This window comes from Diceros bicornis, chromosome 19 (genome assembly GCF_020826845.1).
Source record: "Diceros bicornis minor isolate mBicDic1 chromosome 19, mDicBic1.mat.cur, whole genome shotgun sequence".
Lineage (NCBI taxonomy): Eukaryota > Metazoa > Chordata > Mammalia > Perissodactyla > Rhinocerotidae > Diceros > Diceros bicornis.
In genome coordinates, this window is record NC_080758.1 from 32,189,972 (window position 1) to 32,209,410 (window position 19,439).

General features: G+C 56.2%; 1 protein-coding gene across 3 annotated transcripts; it reads left to right on the forward strand.

Annotated features, from left to right (window-relative positions):
* The first annotated feature begins 1,778 nt into the window (after positions 1–1,778).
* CDC25B (cell division cycle 25B) lies at positions 1,779–11,924 on the forward strand. 3 transcript variants are annotated; one of them, XM_058563133.1, is made up of 16 exons: positions 1,780–2,742; positions 3,598–3,704; positions 4,291–4,342; positions 6,177–6,218; positions 6,421–6,457; positions 6,702–6,824; positions 6,933–7,055; positions 7,247–7,381; positions 7,834–7,914; positions 8,021–8,197; positions 8,371–8,466; positions 8,997–9,059; positions 9,222–9,320; positions 9,539–9,672; positions 10,375–10,486; positions 10,645–11,924. In XM_058563133.1, exons 1-16 carry the CDS (start codon positions 2,543–2,545, stop codon positions 10,783–10,785), a joined length of 1,722 nt encoding a protein of 573 aa, XP_058419116.1. In that variant the 5' UTR covers positions 1,780–2,542; the 3' UTR covers positions 10,786–11,924. The 3 variants fall into 3 exon arrangements, with proteins under 3 accessions (XP_058419115.1, XP_058419117.1, XP_058419116.1); XM_058563132.1 differs by having other exon boundaries at positions 1,779–2,742; positions 6,702–7,055; XM_058563134.1 differs by lacking the exon at positions 6,702–6,824 and having other exon boundaries at positions 1,779–2,742.
* Positions 11,925–19,439: the final 7,515 nt, after the last annotated feature.

Below are 19,439 nucleotides of genomic sequence, written 5' to 3' on the forward strand. Positions count from 1 at the left end.
CTTTTCTTTTTCCCCAAAGCCCCAGTAGATAGTTGTATGTCATAGTTGCACATCCTTCTAGTTGCTGTATGTGGGACGCGGCCTCAGCATGGCCGGAGAAGCAGTGCATTGGTGCGCGCCCGGGATCCGAACCCGGACCGCCAGGAGAAGAGCGCGCGCACTTAACCGCTAAGCCACGGGGCCGGCCCCATGTACCAGTTTTTAAAAACCATTTCACATGTCCCAAGCCATGACAGAAAAGGCACTAGAAAAAATAATCCCACCAAGAAGATGCTGTGTGGGAACAGGCTTGGAGAAGCAGAAGGATTTTGCAAACATGTGATAATTTTTCTTCCTCTTCTGCCAAGTCCCCAGGGTCGCACCAGACCCCCTTAAAGGAGCCCAGAGTTTGATGTGTACAGTCCAGCACCAGGGCCTTCTTTCCAGGGGCAGCTGGAGCTTTCTGCGGCCCAGAAGTGTCATTGTAACCAGGGCCTGGCTGTTCCTCTTACAATATAGTTACAAATATGTATTTTAGCTTATTTTTATTGACTAGTTTTTTTTTTAATCGAGCAGTAATCTACAATCTAATTGGCAAAAGGGGATTCAGGAAGATATACAGAGCTGATGAGCAGGATGCTCTGAAATGACCCCTCTGTGGTCCTGGCCCCTCTTCACTGGCCCAGAGGTGACCTCTGATTGTGGGACTTCAAGAGATTCAAGAGTATAATTCCCCAACCCATACACTCACATGCACACACACCCTCCCCACACCCTGTAGAGGTGTGTGTGTGGATAACACCTGATGGGTTGATTTTGAAAATGCAACTCTCAGGGAAGTTTTATTTCCTGTCTTTGAGGTGGGAGGCCTTACAGCCTGCCTCCTCCTCCTCCTCCTCCTCTTCCTCCTAACCTCCCCCACACCCACCCCAACCAGGGCAGTCACAGCCTTGGCTGTGTGTAGTGACTGCAGGTCCTGAGCTGGACCCTTGACCTAGGGCAGATGAACGGGAAACCTCAGCCCTGCTCAGCATGCAGCATAGGGCCTGGCACAGCACATAAGCTGGGCAAAATATTGAGAGAAGGAAAAGTCACGATCCCCACCCTCATCACCCCCGTCAGGTGGGATTGGGGTCTTCCCATCGGCTTCCTCCACATATCCGTCCCCGCCCACCCAACCCCCCCGCCGTTAGGCCCTTCCCTCTGCCACTCCTGAGGCTGCAGTGGGTTGGGGCTGCACGGTTAGGGGCGCAAGGCCACAGCTCCTTCCTTCCCAAGCTGCGCCCCGCCCAGCCAGAGGCCACCTCTTCCCTGGGAAGATGGGATGCAAAAGCTGCTTACCGCCCCCTCCATTTGGGCTCAGCCTTCTGAAAGCGGGCTCACTGGAAGGTGATTAGATAATTAGAAGATGCTCAGTTTAAACTAGTGACAAATTCGTCCTCCCTGATCATCAAAGAAACACCAATTAAACACTATGATGCCATTGGCACCACATTAGCCAAACCATCAATGAGCATGAGATGCTTCCATAACTGGGTTCTGAGGTTGCCGACACCCTCCTTGGCCCCCACTGCCATAACTCATGCCTAGGCCAACCATTAAAGCCTGCTCTGGGGCTGCCGAATAAAATCGGATCCCTTGGGTCACATCTAACCTGGGGCCCCCGGAAGCGCTCATCAGTTGCGCGTCGGCCCCCACCGCCGGTCCACCTCCTGAGCTGGGAGCTCCGCGTGGGAATTACGCTTTGGGGCGGCTCCGCGCTGCCAGTCGCAGGGGCAGGGAGGCTGTGGGAGCAGAGGCGCCTGGGGCGAATCTCGGCTCCACCACTTGCCCAATCGTGTGACCTTGAACAAGTTAATGAACTTCTCCACGCCTGAATGCCCGGGTCTGTGAGGTGGAGTGGCGAACGCAGACCGTACAGCGCAGCTGTGTTTGGCAAACTCCTGGAGTGGAGCCTCTCAGTGCCTACTGGTGGTGGTAAGTGATGTTAAACCTGCGGGGAGTCCCTCTGAGGCCACCCTAGGGGGTTGCTGCTTCCTCTGGGGCCCTCCCCGCTTGGGGCGTTCAGCGCCAAACCACATCTTGAGAAGCGGAATTTGGGAAGCCAGGATCCTCGAGCCCTGGCTAGGGGGTAGTGGGGGGCGTGGGAGAAACCACAATTCTTCCGCCCCCCAGCAAAGCCTGGAACTGGGCGGGGCCAGGCTGCTCCAGCCTCCGCGCCTTTCACCCCTCGGGCCACGCCCTCGGTCCCGCCTTCTTCCAACCCGCGCCCCCATTGGTGGCGTCCGGCGGCGCGGCCGCTGTTATTTTTCGAATATATAAGGAGGTGGAGGTGGCAGCTGCTGCTAGAGGCTTCCCGGACTGGTGGCTGGTCCCCGCGTCCCTCCATCCCTCCCCACCCTCCCCGCTTCCCTCTCCTCCTTCCTCCCTCGCTCCGGCCCCGTTGCTCTTCCTCCCTCCCTGCCCCCTCCATCCCGTGCACCTCGTCCCGGCCAGCTGTGCCCGGCGTTTGTCGGTCGCCCTGCCCCGGCCCTCCAGCCAGCCTTCTGCGGTCCCCGCCGCGATGGAGCTGCCCCAGCCGGACCCCGCGCCTGGCTCGGCTCTCAGTCCGGCCGGCATGCGCGGTGGCGCCGAGCGTCCGGGCCACCTCCCGGGCCTCCGGCCGGGAGCTCACGGCCTCTTGGGGTCCCCGGAGCGCGCGGCTTCTTCCTCGCCGGTCACCACCCTCACCCAGACCATGCACAACCTCGCCGGGCTTGGCAGGTAGGGTGCCCCAAGGAGCTGGATGTGGGGTGAGAGGCCCGCACTAGGGTGTTGGTCCCGGGCCTCCTGGGGAACCCGGCATGGGAACGAATCCGAGAGGCGGAGTGAGGAGGTGTCCCGGGCAGAGCCTGCTTCAGGGGCCCGGGACAAGGGCAAGGAGGCCAGGGCTGTGCTGCTGACCCCCTCCAGGTGACTTGCTCTTGGCCAGCGCCATCCTCTGGAGACCCTCTTTTCCCCCTCCTCCCTCAGTGTGCCTCCACCACGCTGTCTCCCTAGTCTCTGCCCAAATTAATACCATTTTGCCCCAGGTAGGGGATCCTGAGCCTGGAGGGGTAACTTGGCAGAGCAGTCGGGTTCCATATGTCCCTGTCCCTGCTCCCTCCACCCAGTTCTTCCTTGGGGTTAAGGGATTAAATGCTGGTCCTGCTCGCTGACCAAGCCTGCAGGGTCCAGGCCAGGTTGTCCTTGCAGCAATAGAGACCAAGTCTTGGCTCTTCCTCCAGAAAGGCTTGTGGATGGGTAGGGGCGTGAAGAGTATAAGGGAAGGCGCTCCAGGGCTGCTCTGCTGCCCCACCATCCCAGGATGGCTCCCAGCCCACCTCCATTCTCTTGCCCTGGGCTCTCCTCCCCCTGCACCCAGGAGGACCTTTCTTAACTCAGTCGACAAAGAGAAGACACTTAGGGCCTCTGTGGAGGGCCTGAGGAGAGGGTAGGCCCTCCATGCCATCACCTCCCTGGGGCAGTGAAAAGCTGGATCGCCCTTCAGAGGTGGGTGGCTTGGTGGGAACAGGGGCCAGCCAGCCTTGAGCCCCACATTTACCTTTCTCCTTCCCTGGGTCCCTGCTACCTTCCCAGCGAGACCCCAAAGACCCAGGTAGGCAGCCTGCTCACACGCCTCTCCCTGTCGCGGCGGCTGTCTGAATCCTCCCTGTCATCTGAGTCGTCTGAATCTTCTGATGCAGGTGAGGCCCAGGGGTGCCAGGGGAGTTTGGGGGGCTGCCTGAGGCTCCCCACTCCCTGCAGATCAAGCTAACATCCTTCCCACAACCTGGTGGGCGCAGGAGCCTCCCCCTGCCCACCTCTGGTGGGGCTCACCACACCCAGCCCAGGCTGCTGAATGGGAGGTTGGGTGGGGCCCTCTGCCAAGACAAGATCTTACCTATTTAAAACCCAGCGCTGAAGTTCCTGAACCACAGTCCTGCCTGGGAGGCATTAGGGCTGAAAGTTGGTCATTTTATAACATTCACTTGCCTTCGGCTGTTACCTTTTCCTTCAAAAATCTGTTATTTATTCTAGAACAAATTATTTTAAACCAGTTCAAGAAAAATGCTTAGCAAAGTTTTGGTTTAAAAACCTAAGTAGAGGAATTTCCATAGTAAACAGGGAGTGGAGTACTTGGGGTCCATGGGTGGGTTTTTGTTTCATTTTTTAATGTGTCAAGATCTAAAATAGAAACAGGTTTTCTCCCTTCGCTGAGTAGGGTTGGGACACGGTGGGGAAAGTGCAGGAAATGCCACCCCTTTCAGACCAAGGTGCTCTGTCCCCCAGGTCTCTGCATGGATTCTCCCAGCCCCATGGACCCCCAGATGGCGGAGCACACGTGAGTAGAGAAGAGGGAGTCCCACCACCAAGGAGTTGGCGCCTGCCTTTGGGAATCCCAGTTCTAGCATGAACTCTCTGGGGAAGCCTGAGAGAGTGCACAGACCTCTCTGCATCCCCACTGGGGGGGACTAGTTGACCTTCCCAAGTCCTGGGATTCTGCTCCCTGACTCAGAGAAGGGTCTCCTCTCACAGGAGCAGCTGAGAGTGGGCTCAGGGCTGGGGTGGTGGGGACAGTGGCCTCTGCAAGTAGCAGGTACTTGACTCCAGCCAGCCCTTGTCTTGTGGGAACAGGTCTGGTGTGTGTCCTGTTTTTCTTTCTGCCCTATACACATATTTTTTCTCTGAAATATCACAATTTTAAAATATAGTCCAGCTAATGCAAACCCTTTGATTCACTCTAAGCCAAACAAAACAGTTGCTGCGGGCTGGTTTGGCCCTCGGCCGTCCTATCTGCAATCTCTGTCTTCAGGGACACTTGACCCTCTGGCCAACCCCTGGACCAGGGCCTTTGTGAAAGGGAGTGGAGAGGGAGCTGGTGGGATCTGCTGGGGACAGATCCCTCTCCCTTGGTTATGGGACATGAGTAGTACCTTCCAGAACACAGCTGTTGCCATCCAGCTGTTCAGCTCCTGGCAAGGAGAGCAGCTGCCAGGCAATAGTGGGGACAGCTGGGCATCCCCTGCCTGGGCTGGGAGGCCATGGCTTTGGGTTTAGGGCAGTGGTTGTCTTTCCTCCCATTGTCTTTGATCAGACTAGGCTGGGCTGTAGGGTTTGTTCACAAACAGGAAATGGGTTGGGAGGGGGGTTTGGGTGGGGGTGCGGGGAAGTGCAGGATTGGGTTTTGGTGGCAACTCAGAGCTGTCCTTGCTTTACCCTCAAGGCCCAGGTGCAGATCGGAAACCAAGCCAATGAAATTGGTCATCCCTGATGCCAGGTTGGCTGGGCACAGCCACCCTCCCCCCACCTTGGAGCCATCCCCCTGACATTTTAGCCCTCAGTACCCCCCACATCTGCACCTGCTTTGACAGTTACACAGTTTCTCAGAAAGAAGTGTGTGTGTGTGTGTACGCATAGATGCATAAAAGCCCTGAGTGGCAGGTGGTCTGTGGTAATGTAGCTAGGGGTGTGGGGCCTATCTATAGAAGCTTGTGCCCTAGCCTCAAAAGGGACATCTGTTGGAATTCCTTGCCTGCTGTCCTCTTCTAAGGCAGAAGGAGGGGGTGGGACAGAGGCTGGGTCCTGGAAAATTCCATAGGAGGGAGGAGAGGATGTGACCCTGCACATTTGTCACTAGGGAGTTTGGCATGGCAGCCTGGGGCTGATCCAGGGGTATACTAAACCAGGCCCCTGGCCTGGGGGGAGCCAGGACAGCCTGACACAAGGGGAGGGAAGCCCAGCCTTGCTGGCATCTAGGCCCTGGAGACACCCACATTGTCCAGCCAAGGCCTGTCATCATGGGATGGATGGATGCCTTTCTTGGAGGCCATATGGCCCCGCTGAGGTGATTTGCATACAGGTGGAAGGCCTGTGGGCAGGCTAGTGAGACTGTTGCCTTGGTAACGCTTCAGCTACCCTGTGACCTGCCCCAGCTCTCTCCATCGCTGCCATTCTCTGGGCCCTCTTCCATTCAGGGCAGCCTTTAAAATCCCAGGCTGCCTCTCATCTTCCCCCTCCCCGATGCTTGGGCCCCCTGATAGTTGGTATTCTTTCTATCTCCTCTTTCCACTGGCCTGAGCCCTGGCCCCCTGGTCTTGTGGACTGGGGACCTGATGCTTGGGGTGGGTGATGGGCTGTAGAGAGAGCTGAGCTGCATGGACCCTTCTCTCTCCTAGGTTTGAACAGGCCATCCAGGCAGCCAGCCGGGTCATCCGAAAGTAAGTGCTCTGGCCTTCTTCACACAGGCTCCAGTGGTCTATCCACCACAACCTGGGTTGGGTGGTGTAGGCAAGGGGGAGGATGCTCTCTCAGGCCCTCCCATAGGGGTGTACAGGGCTCTGTGGTAGAGGGGCATCCTGCACGCTCTCTGTCGTGGCCCTGGACTCTCTAGCCTTGACATGTCCCTGTTTCCATCTGCAGTGAGCAGTTTTCCATCCGACGCTTCCAGTCTTTGCCGGTGAGTGCCCTGTGAGGCCTGATAGGAGGTTCAGGCACGCTAGCCAGGATTGGGGAGGAGCAGGAGGGATCTGGGGTTGACTTCCAGAGGGTAGACTTGAAGCCATTGGGTGTCCCTGGTCTGGCTGTGGGTTATGGAGGTGGATAGATGAGCTGGGGAGTTGGAGGAGGGATGGGAGAAGGTCGGGCCTGCCTGTTGCCAGAGGAATGCAGCCTTCAGTACCTGCTGCCTCCTGGCTCCCTAGGTGAGGCTTCTGGGCCACAGTCCTGTACTACGGAACATCACCAACTCGCAAGCGCCCGGCAGCTGGAGGAAGAGCCGGGCATGCGGCCGAAGTGCCCACAGCTCTGGGGAGGACAAAGAGAATGTGCGCTTCCAGAAGGCTGGAGTGGGAGTATTCCAGGGAGAGAAGGGGACATGCTGGGGTGCTTCTCTGGCATTTGATGATGCCCCCCCACCCCGATCTTGCACACAGGATGGATTTGTCTTCAAGATGCCATGGAAGCCCACACATTCCAGCCACACCCATGCTCTAGCAGAGTGGGCCAGCCGCAGAGAAGCCTTTGCCCAGAGGCCAAGCTCGGCCCCCGACCTGATGGTACTCCAGGAGAGCTGACCTTTGCAGGGCAGGCGTGCATGCAGGGCGGGTGCTCCTGAAGGCAGCCTGGGGGACGGGAGGGTGATCCTGAGCCCCAAGGCAGTGGGAACATTTTCCCAGAAGGATGAGGGGTGGGGATTGTTTCAGGTCTCCACCCCTAAGTAGCCTGTGTCTGTTTGTCACCCACACAGTGTCTCACCCCTGAGCACAAGATGGAAGTAGAGGAGCTGAGTCCCCTGGCCCGATGCTGCTTCTCCCTGACCCCCACCAAGGGGGCTACCGAGGAAGATGATGGATTCGTGGACATCCTGGAGAGTGACTTAAAGGTAAACAGCCTTGTGCCATCAGGCCCCCTACTTCTCTCTCCCTGGGATCTCCCAAAAGAGGAGAGCCCTGAGCTCCTGCAGCAAGACTATGACCTCATTCCAATGTCAGAAGAGGAACCGGAGGTAACTGAGTCACAGCCTGAGCTCTGGCCAATCAGAGAGGAGCAGGTGGCTGGTGCTGCAGTGAGAGGAGGATGCACAGGGCGGAGGGGAGCCTGGCCCTCCTGCATGGCCACACTTCTCACGATTCTGTGCAAGCCCCAGCAGCGAGTGGGGCCCTGCAGCTTCCTGGTTCTGGGGCACTGCCCTGTGTGGAGGTGCTAGCAGGGCCAGGGAGGGCTGCTGGCCTTGGGGTTACTGGGAGAATGGGGAAGGCTGTGCTGGAGGACTAGCAGCCTGGGGTTTGGCCTGTCCCTGTGGGTGTGACCATATCCTTGCTGACTTGGCCTCAGGACGAAGATGCAGTCCCCCCAGGCATGGAGAGCCTCATTAGCGCCCCACTGGTCAAGACTTCGGAAAAGGAAGAGGAGCAGGTGGGCCTCTGGGGTGGCCCCTCAGAACTCGGAGGCCCTACCCTCCAGGTGGTATTTGGGGGGAAGGGGCTGGACACTCTGACTCCTGACCCGCTGCCCCTGCCAGGACCTCATCATGCACAGCAAGTGCCAGCGGCTCTTCCGCTCTCCGTCCATGCCCTGCAGCGTGATCCGGCCCATCCTCAAGAGGCTGGAGCGGCCCCAGGACAGGGACCTGCCCATACAGAACAAGCGGAGGAGGAGTGTAACCCCTCCAGAGGAGCAGCGGGAGGCCGAGGAACCTGTGAGTGCCCTCTCCTGGGGCAGCGCTGGGCTGCCACCCTCCAAGTCCACTCTGCAAGCCCTTCTTGGCCGGGTTTGTGGCAGAGGGCACGGTGCAGGGAAGAGGGGGTACCAGCCAGCCAGGGTACTGAGGGGCAGCCTCACCCCTGACCCTGGCCACCATCTGCCTCACAGAAAGCCCGCGTTCTCCGCTCAAAGTCCTTGTGTCACGATGAGATCGAGAACATCCTGGACAGTGACCACCGTGAACTGATCGGGGATTACTCCAAGGTACCAGCAGTGGGACCCTCAGGAGGCTCAATCCCTTTCTGACTGTGGCCCCCGAGCCCAGCCTCTGCTTTGGCACCTCCCTCTCTCCTCAGGGGCCACCTTCACTTTGTCCTTTGCATCTTATCATCCTTTATTCTCACCTCGACTCCTCTCTCTGGCTCTCCTTGGTTTCCTGACTCCACCTCAAATCTGTCCAGGACATCAGTTGTATCTGAACCTTGGAAAACATTTCCAAACTAACATCCAGCTTGGAAACTCCTTGGGCCTCATTCCCAGGCTTGGCAGAGTGTGGGGGCAGGAAGCAGGGAGTTCATCTCTTCTGCTCCCCTTCTTCATTTCCCCTTGGAAGGTTGTTCCCTGGGTATCAGATCCAAGAGGTGCCTCATGGTTGCTATGTGAACCAGAGCTGAATTTGAAGGGCAAAGCAAGTGTGGCCTCTGGGCTTAGGAATGAAATTCCATCTTTTCCAGGCTCCTAGTTTTCCCAATTTCACTTTCTTTCTCAATCTCTCTCTGCCTGCTTCCTTTCAGGCCTTCCTCCTACAGACTGTGGATGGAAAGCACCAAGACCTCAAGTACATCTCGCCAGAAACGGTATGTGGGCATGAGCCAGTCTCTGGGCACATGTGAGACTGCTGTTTGCCTGTTAACCTTCCCTGGGGATGGGCTTTGAGCACTGGGTCAGCTGTAGGGTTAGGGGCCAGCTCCTGCCTGCCAGCTTGACCTGCTAGGACCCCCTTCCGTGGCCTCCTATAGATGGTGGCCCTGTTGATGGGCAAGTTCAGCAACATCGTGGAAAGGTTTCTGATTGTGGACTGCAGATACCCGTACGAGTATGAAGGCGGGCACATCAAGGTGAGGCGGGGTGATGGGGAGAGGCCCTGAAGGACCACCCCATTCTATCCTTCCTGTACTGGGAGACTGAATTGGTGGATGGCGGGTGCACCCTCTCCTGGGGAAGGATCCTGCCCAGTAAGAGGTGGGGTCACCCATCTGAAAGTTGGGGACTGCATAGGGGAGTGGTCTGGCGCCCAGGCCCAGGGCTGTGGCCTGACCTCTGGCTCCTCTGGCAGACTGCTGTGAACCTGCCCCTGGAACGGGATGCTGAGACCTTCCTGCTGCAGAGCCCCATCACTCCCTGTAGCCTGGACAAGAGAATCATCCTCATTTTCCACTGTGAATTCTCATCTGAGCGCGGGCCCCGCATGTGAGTCCCAGCTCCACCCAGCCTGCTCCTGACCTTCCCCGGGCTTGCGGGTGCTGGAGCCATCCTATGGCCAAGAGGCCCAAGCCCAGCACCCCACTCCTTTGCCTGGGCCTCTTGTCTCATCTGACGGCCTGGAGTGGACCTTACCCCGCTTCCCTGTGCATGGCACCCTCCTCCTGTCTGCCTCTCACCGTCCTCATCAGGCCTCACATCCACCCTCCGTCCATTGCCGCTGCCCCCACAAAATCTGGTTCCAAGTTTCCAGCAGTGTCCTTAAAATCCAAGGGCCCTGTCCCAGTCCTCATGACACAGACCCTCCAGGGTTCAATTGTCCCTTCCTCTCCCCACATCATCCTCACCAGGTATTGTGCAGATCTCCTGCATGTATCTCCTTAATTTTATCCACTTCTCTCCTTTCTGCTTCCCCTTCCCCTGTCCAGGCCAGATATCTCTAACAAAGATTGTGCAACTGCCTCCTAGAAACAGAGAGCCCCTTGATTTGCCTCCTTCCTTCCACTTCCCTAACCTCTTCTATACCCTGTAGCCAGATATCTAAAAGTGTTCTTGTTGCTGACATTCTTGCACTCAAAAGCCTGCTGTGGCTCCCCAAGGCCCTCAAAGGAGTGGGCACAGGGAGCAGGTCCCCTGAGGGACACCCCACTGCATGCCCAGCTCTTACCCCCACACCCCTGCTGGTCCCAGGTGCCGTTTCATCAGGGAACGAGACCGTGCAGCCAACGACTACCCCAGCCTCTACTATCCTGAGATGTATATCCTCAAAGGCGGCTACAAGGAGTTCTTCCCACAGCACCCGGTACCAGGGGTGGGGTTGGCCACAACCTCCGTGGGAATGTTGGACTGAGGGGAAAGGGCTCAGCCAGGCAGTAGCCCTCAGAGAAGGAGAAGGGAGGGCTGGGTCCCCCCAGAGTTACCCATGGCCCATGTTGACTGACCCCTGCCATCCTGCCCTAGACGTTCTGTGAACCCCAGGACTACCGGCCCATGAACCACGAGGCCTTCAAGGACGAGCTGAAGACCTTCCGCCTCAAGACGCGCAGCTGGGCCGGGGAGCGGAGCCGGCGGGAGCTCTGCAGCCGCCTGCAGGACCAGTGAGGGGCTGGCAACTGTCCCGCCTGCCTTCCTTGCCTCGCGTGGCCTGGGCGCCAGCTGCCCAGTGGCCTGCAGGGCTGAGGGTCTGCTGGAGGCCCCAGGTGCTGTCCAGGGGAACGACGGCGAGGGTGTCCTGTCTGTCTGTCCCTCGGCCCATCCCCTGTCTCTCTCCAATCATACTCCATATCCTGGTGCTCCCCCCTCTACCCCCACCCCTGGAAGAGCCCAGCCTGTTGACTTAGTGAAATTGGATTAAGTCTAGCTCAAAGGAAGCATTTTGTGTCCAGCAGGAGGCTTTTTGCTTTTTTTCTTCCTTGTTTGGGTTAACCCTTTGTCTTCCTGTGTCCAGAAAGCCCCCTTTTTTCCCAGGGGCTTTGTTTGTATGTATGAGGCTGGGGGAAAGACTCAGCCCCCCCAAGAGGGGCCAAAGCTGCACTGCTCCCTGCCCTGGGAGTCAGCCCTGTGCCGGGCCCTCTGCAGGTCTCCTGGGGGTGTCTGCCGAGTTCCATCTTGTCCCCTCCTTCCTGTCCCTCCACACCAACTTCCTGCGCACACGTAAGCTCTTACTCTTTCCTGTTTCAGTGTTACCTGCTTGATTTGTTGGTCTGATTTTTGCCATCTCAGGACATTCACAGGCTGAGGTTTAGGTTCCCCTGTCCAGTTGGGCTTGGAGGTTCAAACATTAATTACTCAAGTGGCCCTGGCTTCTTTGCCTCAGAAAGGGATGTTGTTATCTTCCGGAGCCCTGGGTGAGGGCCAAGGCATGCGCCCGCTGGAAGCCCGGCCCCAGTGCTGTGAATGCTGGGGCCTGGTCAGAACTTGCTGCTGTCTTGTTGCGGATGGACAGATGGACAAATGGATGGATGGTTGGATGGATGGCCATGGATGCACAAAAACGCCTTGTACACACAAACCACCGAGTGGAAGCATGTCAGTGAGCATGACAGCCTGCTCTGTGTGGACAAAATCTTTATACTTTAAGGTTTGGAAATATTCAAGAGGAAATGTCATGGAAGCAGCTAAACCAAGGACAGAGCCACCTTTGGATTTTGAATCTCAGGATGTGGGAAGGGCTGTGTGGAAGCCCTGATGAGTCATCTGCGAGGGCTTTGTTTCAATAAAGCACTGAGCAAGTTGAGTAACCAGCGTCTTGTCCTGCAAGGCCATGGTAGGCCCTGATGGAGGGATAGGGTGAGGGGCAGGTCAGTGGATTGGGGCTGCAAGACTCCTGGGGAGGTGGCCTCATGCTCTCTTCCAAGTCTTGCCCAGATTTTGGATTCAGCCTCCCTCTTCCCCTCATCTGGCTGCTCAAGCACCTCTGGCTGGGCTCACCCTTCCTAAACTCTGCACCAAGAAGGCAAGAGTGCTGCCATCACTCCTCTCGTCTAGAATTGTCAATGGCTCCCCATTGCCCTCTCCTGGTACAGCCCTTGAGGGCCTGGGCCCTCCCCAGCCTCACTCCTCACATCTTGCTGAATCAAACCCCCTACACTTTGCTCTTCACATTTCTTTGCCTTTGCAGCTGCTGTATTATCCTCGGGAGTGCTGTCCCCCATCTGTTATTCCTTTAAGATTAGATTTCAAATGTTACCTCCTCCCAGAAGCCTTCCTGCCCTGTCAGGGAAATGGCTTTCCTCTCAGTATCCCCAGAACCCAGCAGAGGTTCCACCACCTAGGAGATGCTGAGTTCAAGATCAAGAGAGTGGGAAACGGCCAATCTGGGAGAACTGGTCCTGGGCCCAAACACAGCGTCTCAGGAAATCCCCTCGGAACACCACTGCAGATAAGCAGATGACCCTCTGCCCCCCAAATGTCAGCTGTCTGTGATTGTGAGGATACCTTTGCAAATGTAAAAATCTGATGCTGCCTGATAGGGTGCACACAGGTCAGGCATCATTCCCACTTTCTGTCAAAGTTCATCTACCTTCTGAAGTACGTGCTGCAGTGATTATTCACTCCATTTCGCAGATGGGAAAATGAAGGCTATTTCTTACCAGAGCAACAGGAAGGGACTCCAGATTCCCAGGCTGAGTCTAAAGGACACCTCCTTGTCTCCAGCTTGTCCCTCAAGTTTCTTATGCCTGAAGCATTGGTATCCACTCCTGATCCAGAGCCCCCTGCAAGGGCACAACGTGTCGGGGGTGGTAGGGTGTAGTTTTGATGGTCTGAGGGCTGGGCCTCTGCTCAGGGAGGGAGGGGCCCTGAAAGCTCCAGAAGCCCCCTTCCACTGCGCAGGCAGCTGACACAAAGGCCAGCATTTATTTGGGTGACCGGACTTGCCCCAGAAAAGGGAAAACAGATGTGCAGACCCCTGAGACAGAGAAATGGGAGGAGAGAGCCCTGGGCACTGTCATGTTGAGACTTGCCTGCTACACCGAGTGTTCAAGTGGTCTCGTGACCCCCTCCCCCTTCCTGGTTTTACAGAGGAGGAAGGCAGCTGGATGCTCAGAGAGGGCCCTCACTTGACCCAGGTCACACAACAGATACAAGCAGAGCAGGCATTCTAGTGCCCAGGACTCTCCCACTCCTCACCCCCCAGTTCTTGGACCCAGAGCAGCCAAGGGGGTGGGGCTAGGCTGCCTGGCTTCTGCTCTGAGTGTCCACTTGCTACTCCATCAATCTGGACCAGGCCACATGGGGAGGAGGGAGCAATGGGTGCTGAGCGTCTGACAATGCCCAGGCTGCGTGCCAGGTGCTGACATCTGAGGCCACGCCTGACCCCCATAACCCACTGTCAGAGTTGTAGCTGCAGTCATGGGGCACTGAGTCTGCTCCAGACACTTTTACATATTGTCTCCTAGGCCTCCCAGGTCAGTTTTCCGCTCATTTTGCAAGGGAAACGGAGGAGAAGGGCAGGGAAGGTGCCGTGGTCAAGCCAGACGACAACTCTTCCCCAAGAGAAGGCCCTGGTGATGACATCTACTCTGAGGGAGGCATGGCCGCCAAGTGTTCACCTCTCCAACTCAGGCCAGGACCCCCTCTGCCCCTGGGAAGTTCAGGGTATGGGGCAGAGGCGACCCAATCCTCCTTCCCCTCAGCAAGAGAACTGTCTTCTTTGATGCTCACAGAGAGGAGAGCGGCTCAGGCGAGGAAGCTGTTTAAAATCCTGGGCTGCCAGCCAGTTTTAAAGGTTGTTTTGCTCAGGCCAGGGCGGGGCAGGCAGGCATTCCAGCCAGCTGAGGAGCCTGGGAGCGGCCACGTGCAGCCAGCTCACGTGGTTAAAGAGCTGCATGGGGTGGGGCACAGCGGGCAGCTGGCCTGTGCCAAGCCTGGCCAAGTCAGCAGGCACCAGTGGGGTCTGGGCATTGTCTGAATTGCTCACTGACTAACTTTCAGTGACAATTATAAGAAATAATGTTTTCTTTCTTTTTTTTTTTTTTGTGAGGAAGATCAGCCCTGAGCTAACATCTGATGCCTATCCTCCTCTTTTTTCTGAGGAAGACTGGCCCTGAGCTAACATCCGTGCCCATCTTCCTCCACTTTATATGCGACGCTGCCACAGCATGGCTCGACAAGCAGTGCGTTGGTGCATGCCCAGGATCCGAACTGGCGAACCCTGGGCCGCCACAGTGGAGTGCAGGCATTTAACCGCTTGCGCCAGGCTGGCCCCAATGTTTTCTTTTTAAATTGAGGAATAATCAACATTTCATCAAGGACACACATCTTAAGTATAGGGCACAGACCTGAGGAATTACCACACAGCTCAAGATACAGGACATTTCTTGCATCCCAGGAGGCTCCCTCACGCTCCCTCCCGGGTACCCGCGTTCCACAGGTCACCACTATCCTGACCTCTCTCGTGGTACGTTAGTTTCGCCCGTTCTTGAACTTCCATACATGAAACCATACAGTTCGTTCTCTTCTGCATCTGGCTTCTTTCATTCAGCATAAGGATTTCGAGATCCATCCATTTTCCTATAGCAGTAGTTTATTCTAGTTCATTGCTGTATGTCCCTTACGTGGACATACTCCTAAACTGAATTAGTCATTCTATTCTTTTTGCTTCTAGTTTTTAAATTAAAAAAATTAAGGTACAATTTATATGCAGCAAAATACACCCTTTTGAGTGTACAGTTCTGAGAGTTTTGACAAATGCATACCGCCACCATAATCAAGATAGACAACATTTTCATTCTGCCCTTGGTGGATTATTTGGGACTATTTCAAATTGTACTGGGAACAAACCCAGGAGTAGAATTGCTAGGTGCAGTGTCTATGTTCAGCTTTAGAAATGTCCACAGTTCTCCAAGGTTGCTATTCCAACTTACCTTTCCACCAGCAGTGTCTGAGAGCCGTGTTGCTCCACATTCTCATCAAAATTAGTAAATTTTAATTTCTCTCTCTTAGCCAGAAAATTTGATTGTCATATATAGCAAAGGGCTCTGCTAACTGTCAAGTGCTGAGCCTACGTGCCCTGATGTGGCAGGAGCAGGGGTTCACGCACCTTGACCCAGCCTGGGTTCTGACTCTCCTACATCGAAATATTAGTCCTCATTTTTTCCTTAAGTCAGATTCTTAAGAAAGTTAAAGTGACTCTTTGGAGTTAACTGGCTGTATGTCACTGGCTTGCGTCCCTCCACTGACGACAGCTCATGACCATCTAGAAACTTATGATTTCTAAGAAGTCTTTATCCTTGGAATTGAACACACAGGCACCCTCCTTTCCAGAGGTAATGAAACTGTTGATGGTGCAGAAAGGAAGGATGTTTAGACAAGGAGGTCCAGGGCCACGTGGAATCTGGAAACAATCGGGAGAGGGAAGTTGAGTAAGGATGGAGAAGTTGCTGTTGTGCAGCCATGAAAGTCACGCCTTGAGAGAATGCTAGGTGACATGGAGTTATCCACAGTCTATTGTTCAAAGACAGTTGGTTATGGGACAGAAGGCAAGAAGCATTCCCACCCAACCCACCAGGGCGTTTGTGCGGGTGCCAGGAGTGCCGCAGGGGTTGCCTCCGCCCCACCCAGCCTACACCCCACACCAGCACACACATCCCTCGGAGGGGGTGGTGACCGCAGCTGCCAGGCTCTGAGTCAGCGGGGCCTGGGGCAGTGGGAGGGGAAGGGGCCTCACGTGGCTGGGCCTGAGCTGCCTCGTGGGGCCTCCTGGCTCTCAGCCCTGCAGGAAGCGTGGCTGTTTGAAAGGACGAATCACACACGGCCTCATGCTCCTGGGGCCCAGCCAAGACTACTTCCATGGGGTCTGGGGCTCCCTGACGGGAGGGTGGGGGGGGCCTCCTGGGTTGGGATTGGGAGCACTGGGGAATGAGGTCATCCAATTGGGCTGGGAACGGATCTCCTGAAGTTGGGTTGTAGAGGGAAAGCAGGGCTAGGGTTATAGCCTCCTGGAGCTAGGGGTGGGGATCTGAGCCTGCCCCTGGGGTGACCATGAGGGAACAGGGGGACAAGGGGACACACGAGGGGAAGGGAAGGGGCAGGCTGAAATCTATTGACATGCACACCTCCCTCAGCACATGTGTAACATCATGCAAGTTACTTGATGTCACTGTGCCTCAATTTCCTCATCTGTGAAATAGGGATTGTAAAGCCCCTCCTTCAAAGGGTTGTGGATTGGATCAAATGAGTCAGTGGATGTAAAGCACTCAGAAGGCTTGCCTACAGCGCGTGCCATACAAGAGTCTGCTGTGGCTGTTATGACCAAGGGCCAGTGTGGGGATCACAAGGAGATCAGACAGGAAAAGGGCATAAGCCTAAAAACATTTACTTGAAAGGAGCCAGCCTGAGGGTTTCCTCCCCTTTCTGCACATGGACAAGCCTCTGGGTGATGGGTTCCAGCAGAAAAGCCGAGTGGTTGTATAGGAGTCCAGTGGCCTACTGCCCCAGTCAGGGTAGCAGGAGGCTTTGGATGGGGGTTGGTGGAGACAGAGGAGGAGGAAGCCGTCTGGTGGCTTGTGGGAGGCTGCCCACACAGGACAATGGCATCTTTGAGATGGCCCAGGGAGGTGGAAGGAGACGGAATGGCAAGGCTTGCCTGACTTTGGTCCCCTTTATTCTAGGACAACCACATCTGCGCAATCTCAGCCCACGTGGATTCTCAAAGCAGAACCCCTCTTCCTGTTAGTTTCCTGCTCTACAATTCGAGAAACATCTAGACAGCCTTATCATGGAGTCATTCAAAAAACTTTGCTGCCTAGCGCTGGCAGATTTGACCTAACCACCCTCGCCACATCCAGAAGTGGGTGGTGGCTCAGTTGATCTGGCCTGAGGTCTCAGGGTCTATAAAGATCATCAATAAGAGTTTCCAGCTGTCAAAAACCAATGGGGCTGTCTTCAGGAAGTGAGCTCCCTGTCCCTGGAGGCGTGTAAGCAGGTCCCGGGTCTGGTCCTGATGTCTGGGAGAAGCATCAAAGCTTCCCAAGCAAGGCTGCCCATCAGTGATTCAGGACCCTGCAGTGGCTTGGGTAGGTGGGGAATGGAACCAGCTTTTCAGATTGAGTCAGGGTCAGTCACCACATGCATCCCAGTGGTGGGCACCAAGGGGGATCAGAAGAGGCAAGCACCAGGCTGCCTGCCACTGTGGTGGGGCAGGCCTCACCCCAACATGAGTAGAGAGAAATGGAGGGTGGGAGTGTGGGGAAGTGGCCAAAACGAGGGGCTGCAGACAAACCCCCCCACCTCAGAGGACCACTGAGAGGAGCAGGGCAGGGGAGTGGGGCAATGGGCACCTCTGCCCACAGCCAGAGGAGGGGGAGGGGAAACAATGGGAAGGTCCGGCCGCATCCAGGCAAGTGGGCCAGGCCTCAAATTCAGCCACCTGCTTCCTTCCAGCTCCTCTATTTTTTTGGAGTGCTTATTTTCCTCTTCTTCCTTCTCTCCTGTTTCTGTCTCTATCACACACACATACTCTATCCATATCCCACAAACTCACGTCTGCATCTAGCGTGTGCCCGGCCCCCATGCAATCTCTAGGGTAACCACTATAAAAGCCTTGCACACAAGAACACGTACACAGAGAGTCCCACCACACTCACTGTTCCATTTTGTCTTCAGGGCAGGGCTTGTAACTCTAGGAAGCACCGGGAAGTTCAGCTTGTCCATCCCCCTGCCCCTGAGGTGCCACCAGACCAGAAGGCCCCACCTGTTTCCAGTGCTGACCGGGCCTCTCTGACACCTTCTCTTATCCTGACTCTGCATTAATGGTTGGCAACATTTAGTGATTTACTGAGTGCCGACTATGTGCCAGGCTCCACCCTGCCGACTTCACAGGCGGCGTCCCTTAGGAATGAGCTAGGGTGCATGTAACAGAAACTCCACACAGCGGTTTAACAAAACGTATGTGCTGCTCACTTGGCAAGAAGGCTCTACAGTGTCTCAGGGGCCCCAGGCTCCTTCCTGTCTCACTGTCCTCAGCACGTGGCTTTTGACCTCAGCGGCACAAGTTGGCTGAGGGCTGCATAAAGTCAGGAATGGCACCTGAGTCTGCCCCACTTATTTGAAGACCACCTCCATCTGGGTCCCGCACTGCCTCCAGGGTAGTGGCTCAGGCCAGCTTCTCACTGCTGTCTCCTCCACGTAGCTCACACTAGGCCGGCCCCTCAGGGGCCTAGGACTTGGAGTGGACTCACTGCCTGAGGAATGGACAGAGCCCGGAACACTGGCTTCCAGATGCCAAGTGGCTCCCAGCAACCAGAGCCCTCTGCCAGCTCTGTTGTAATCAGCTGGCAGACATGAGTACTGGCTGACAGTGATAGGGACCATGGACCAGGCACTGAGCCAACATCACCCCCAGCCTTGTGGCTGAGGCCCCACGCTGTCTATGGGCCTGCCCCTCCACTTACAGATATATTCGCGTGTTGCACCTGTGGTCGAAATGCCCACATGCTCTGGCCAGCCCCCGGGCCACTTCCTCCAGCCTTCCTTCAGTGCCCCCTGCCCAAGTCCTACGGCCAGAGGGGCCCAGAGTACACACCCTTGGAGCACCCTGGCTCCAGGGTCCCTGCGTGGGCTGCCCTGCCCTGTCCTTCATTTGTTCGGTCACTAATGAGTGTGTTCAGGTGGGCTCTAGGCCTGCCTTGTGCACAGCCCTGGGGAGTGAACCTGGGCACCAAAGCCTGGCTGTATCCCATGAGAGACATCACCACCACAGGCAGACCCTCACGATGGGTGCAAAATAGGCTAATGGGCAGTCAGGCAGGAAGGCTTCCCTTAAGTTTTGGTCTGAGCACATTATGAAAGGCAAAAAAAAGGGGAAGAAAGAGCATTCCATGCTGAGAAACAGCCAAGGTGGGGGCTCTGAGGCACAGGACACTGGGACACATCTGAGGAGGCTCCAGCATTCACGTGCCAAGAGGTAAAGGCTGGCGTACGTGTGTGTGCGCACGTGTATGTTCCCAGGGCAGGCAGTGAGGCCCAGACAGGCCTCGTGCAGCCCCAACCACCTCTGGGCCTCCCCCGAGTGGGGCTTTTATCCCGCTGCAGCTCTGGGGGCGGGTGCCTGCAGTGCCCCTTTAAGGTTTAAGGCATAAGCCTCTTTACTATACCTTTGATGGCCTCCCTCAGAGAGGGGTCGAGGAGCCAGCATGTTAGAGGTGGGAACGTGAAAGGAAAAACTGGTCAGCCTACTAAACCCTATGAGGCTTCACTGGGGCCCAACGAAGTGACTGACCTGCCAGGGACACACAGCTGGTCACAGGGTTGGG

Bases quoted from the DNA above. Each gene is read 5' to 3' on its own strand.
- CDC25B (XM_058563132.1), top strand. From the start codon at position 2,543: ATGGAGCTGCCCCAGCCGGACCCCGCGCCTGGCTCGGCTCTCAGTCCG. The intron at 3,705-4,290 runs GTGAGGCCCAGG...TCTGTCCCCCAG, and splicing joins GTCTGAATCTTCTGATGCAG to GTCTCTGCATGGATTCTCCC. The intron at 4,343-6,176 runs GTGAGTAGAGAA...TCTCTCTCCTAG, and splicing joins CCCCAGATGGCGGAGCACAC to GTTTGAACAGGCCATCCAGG.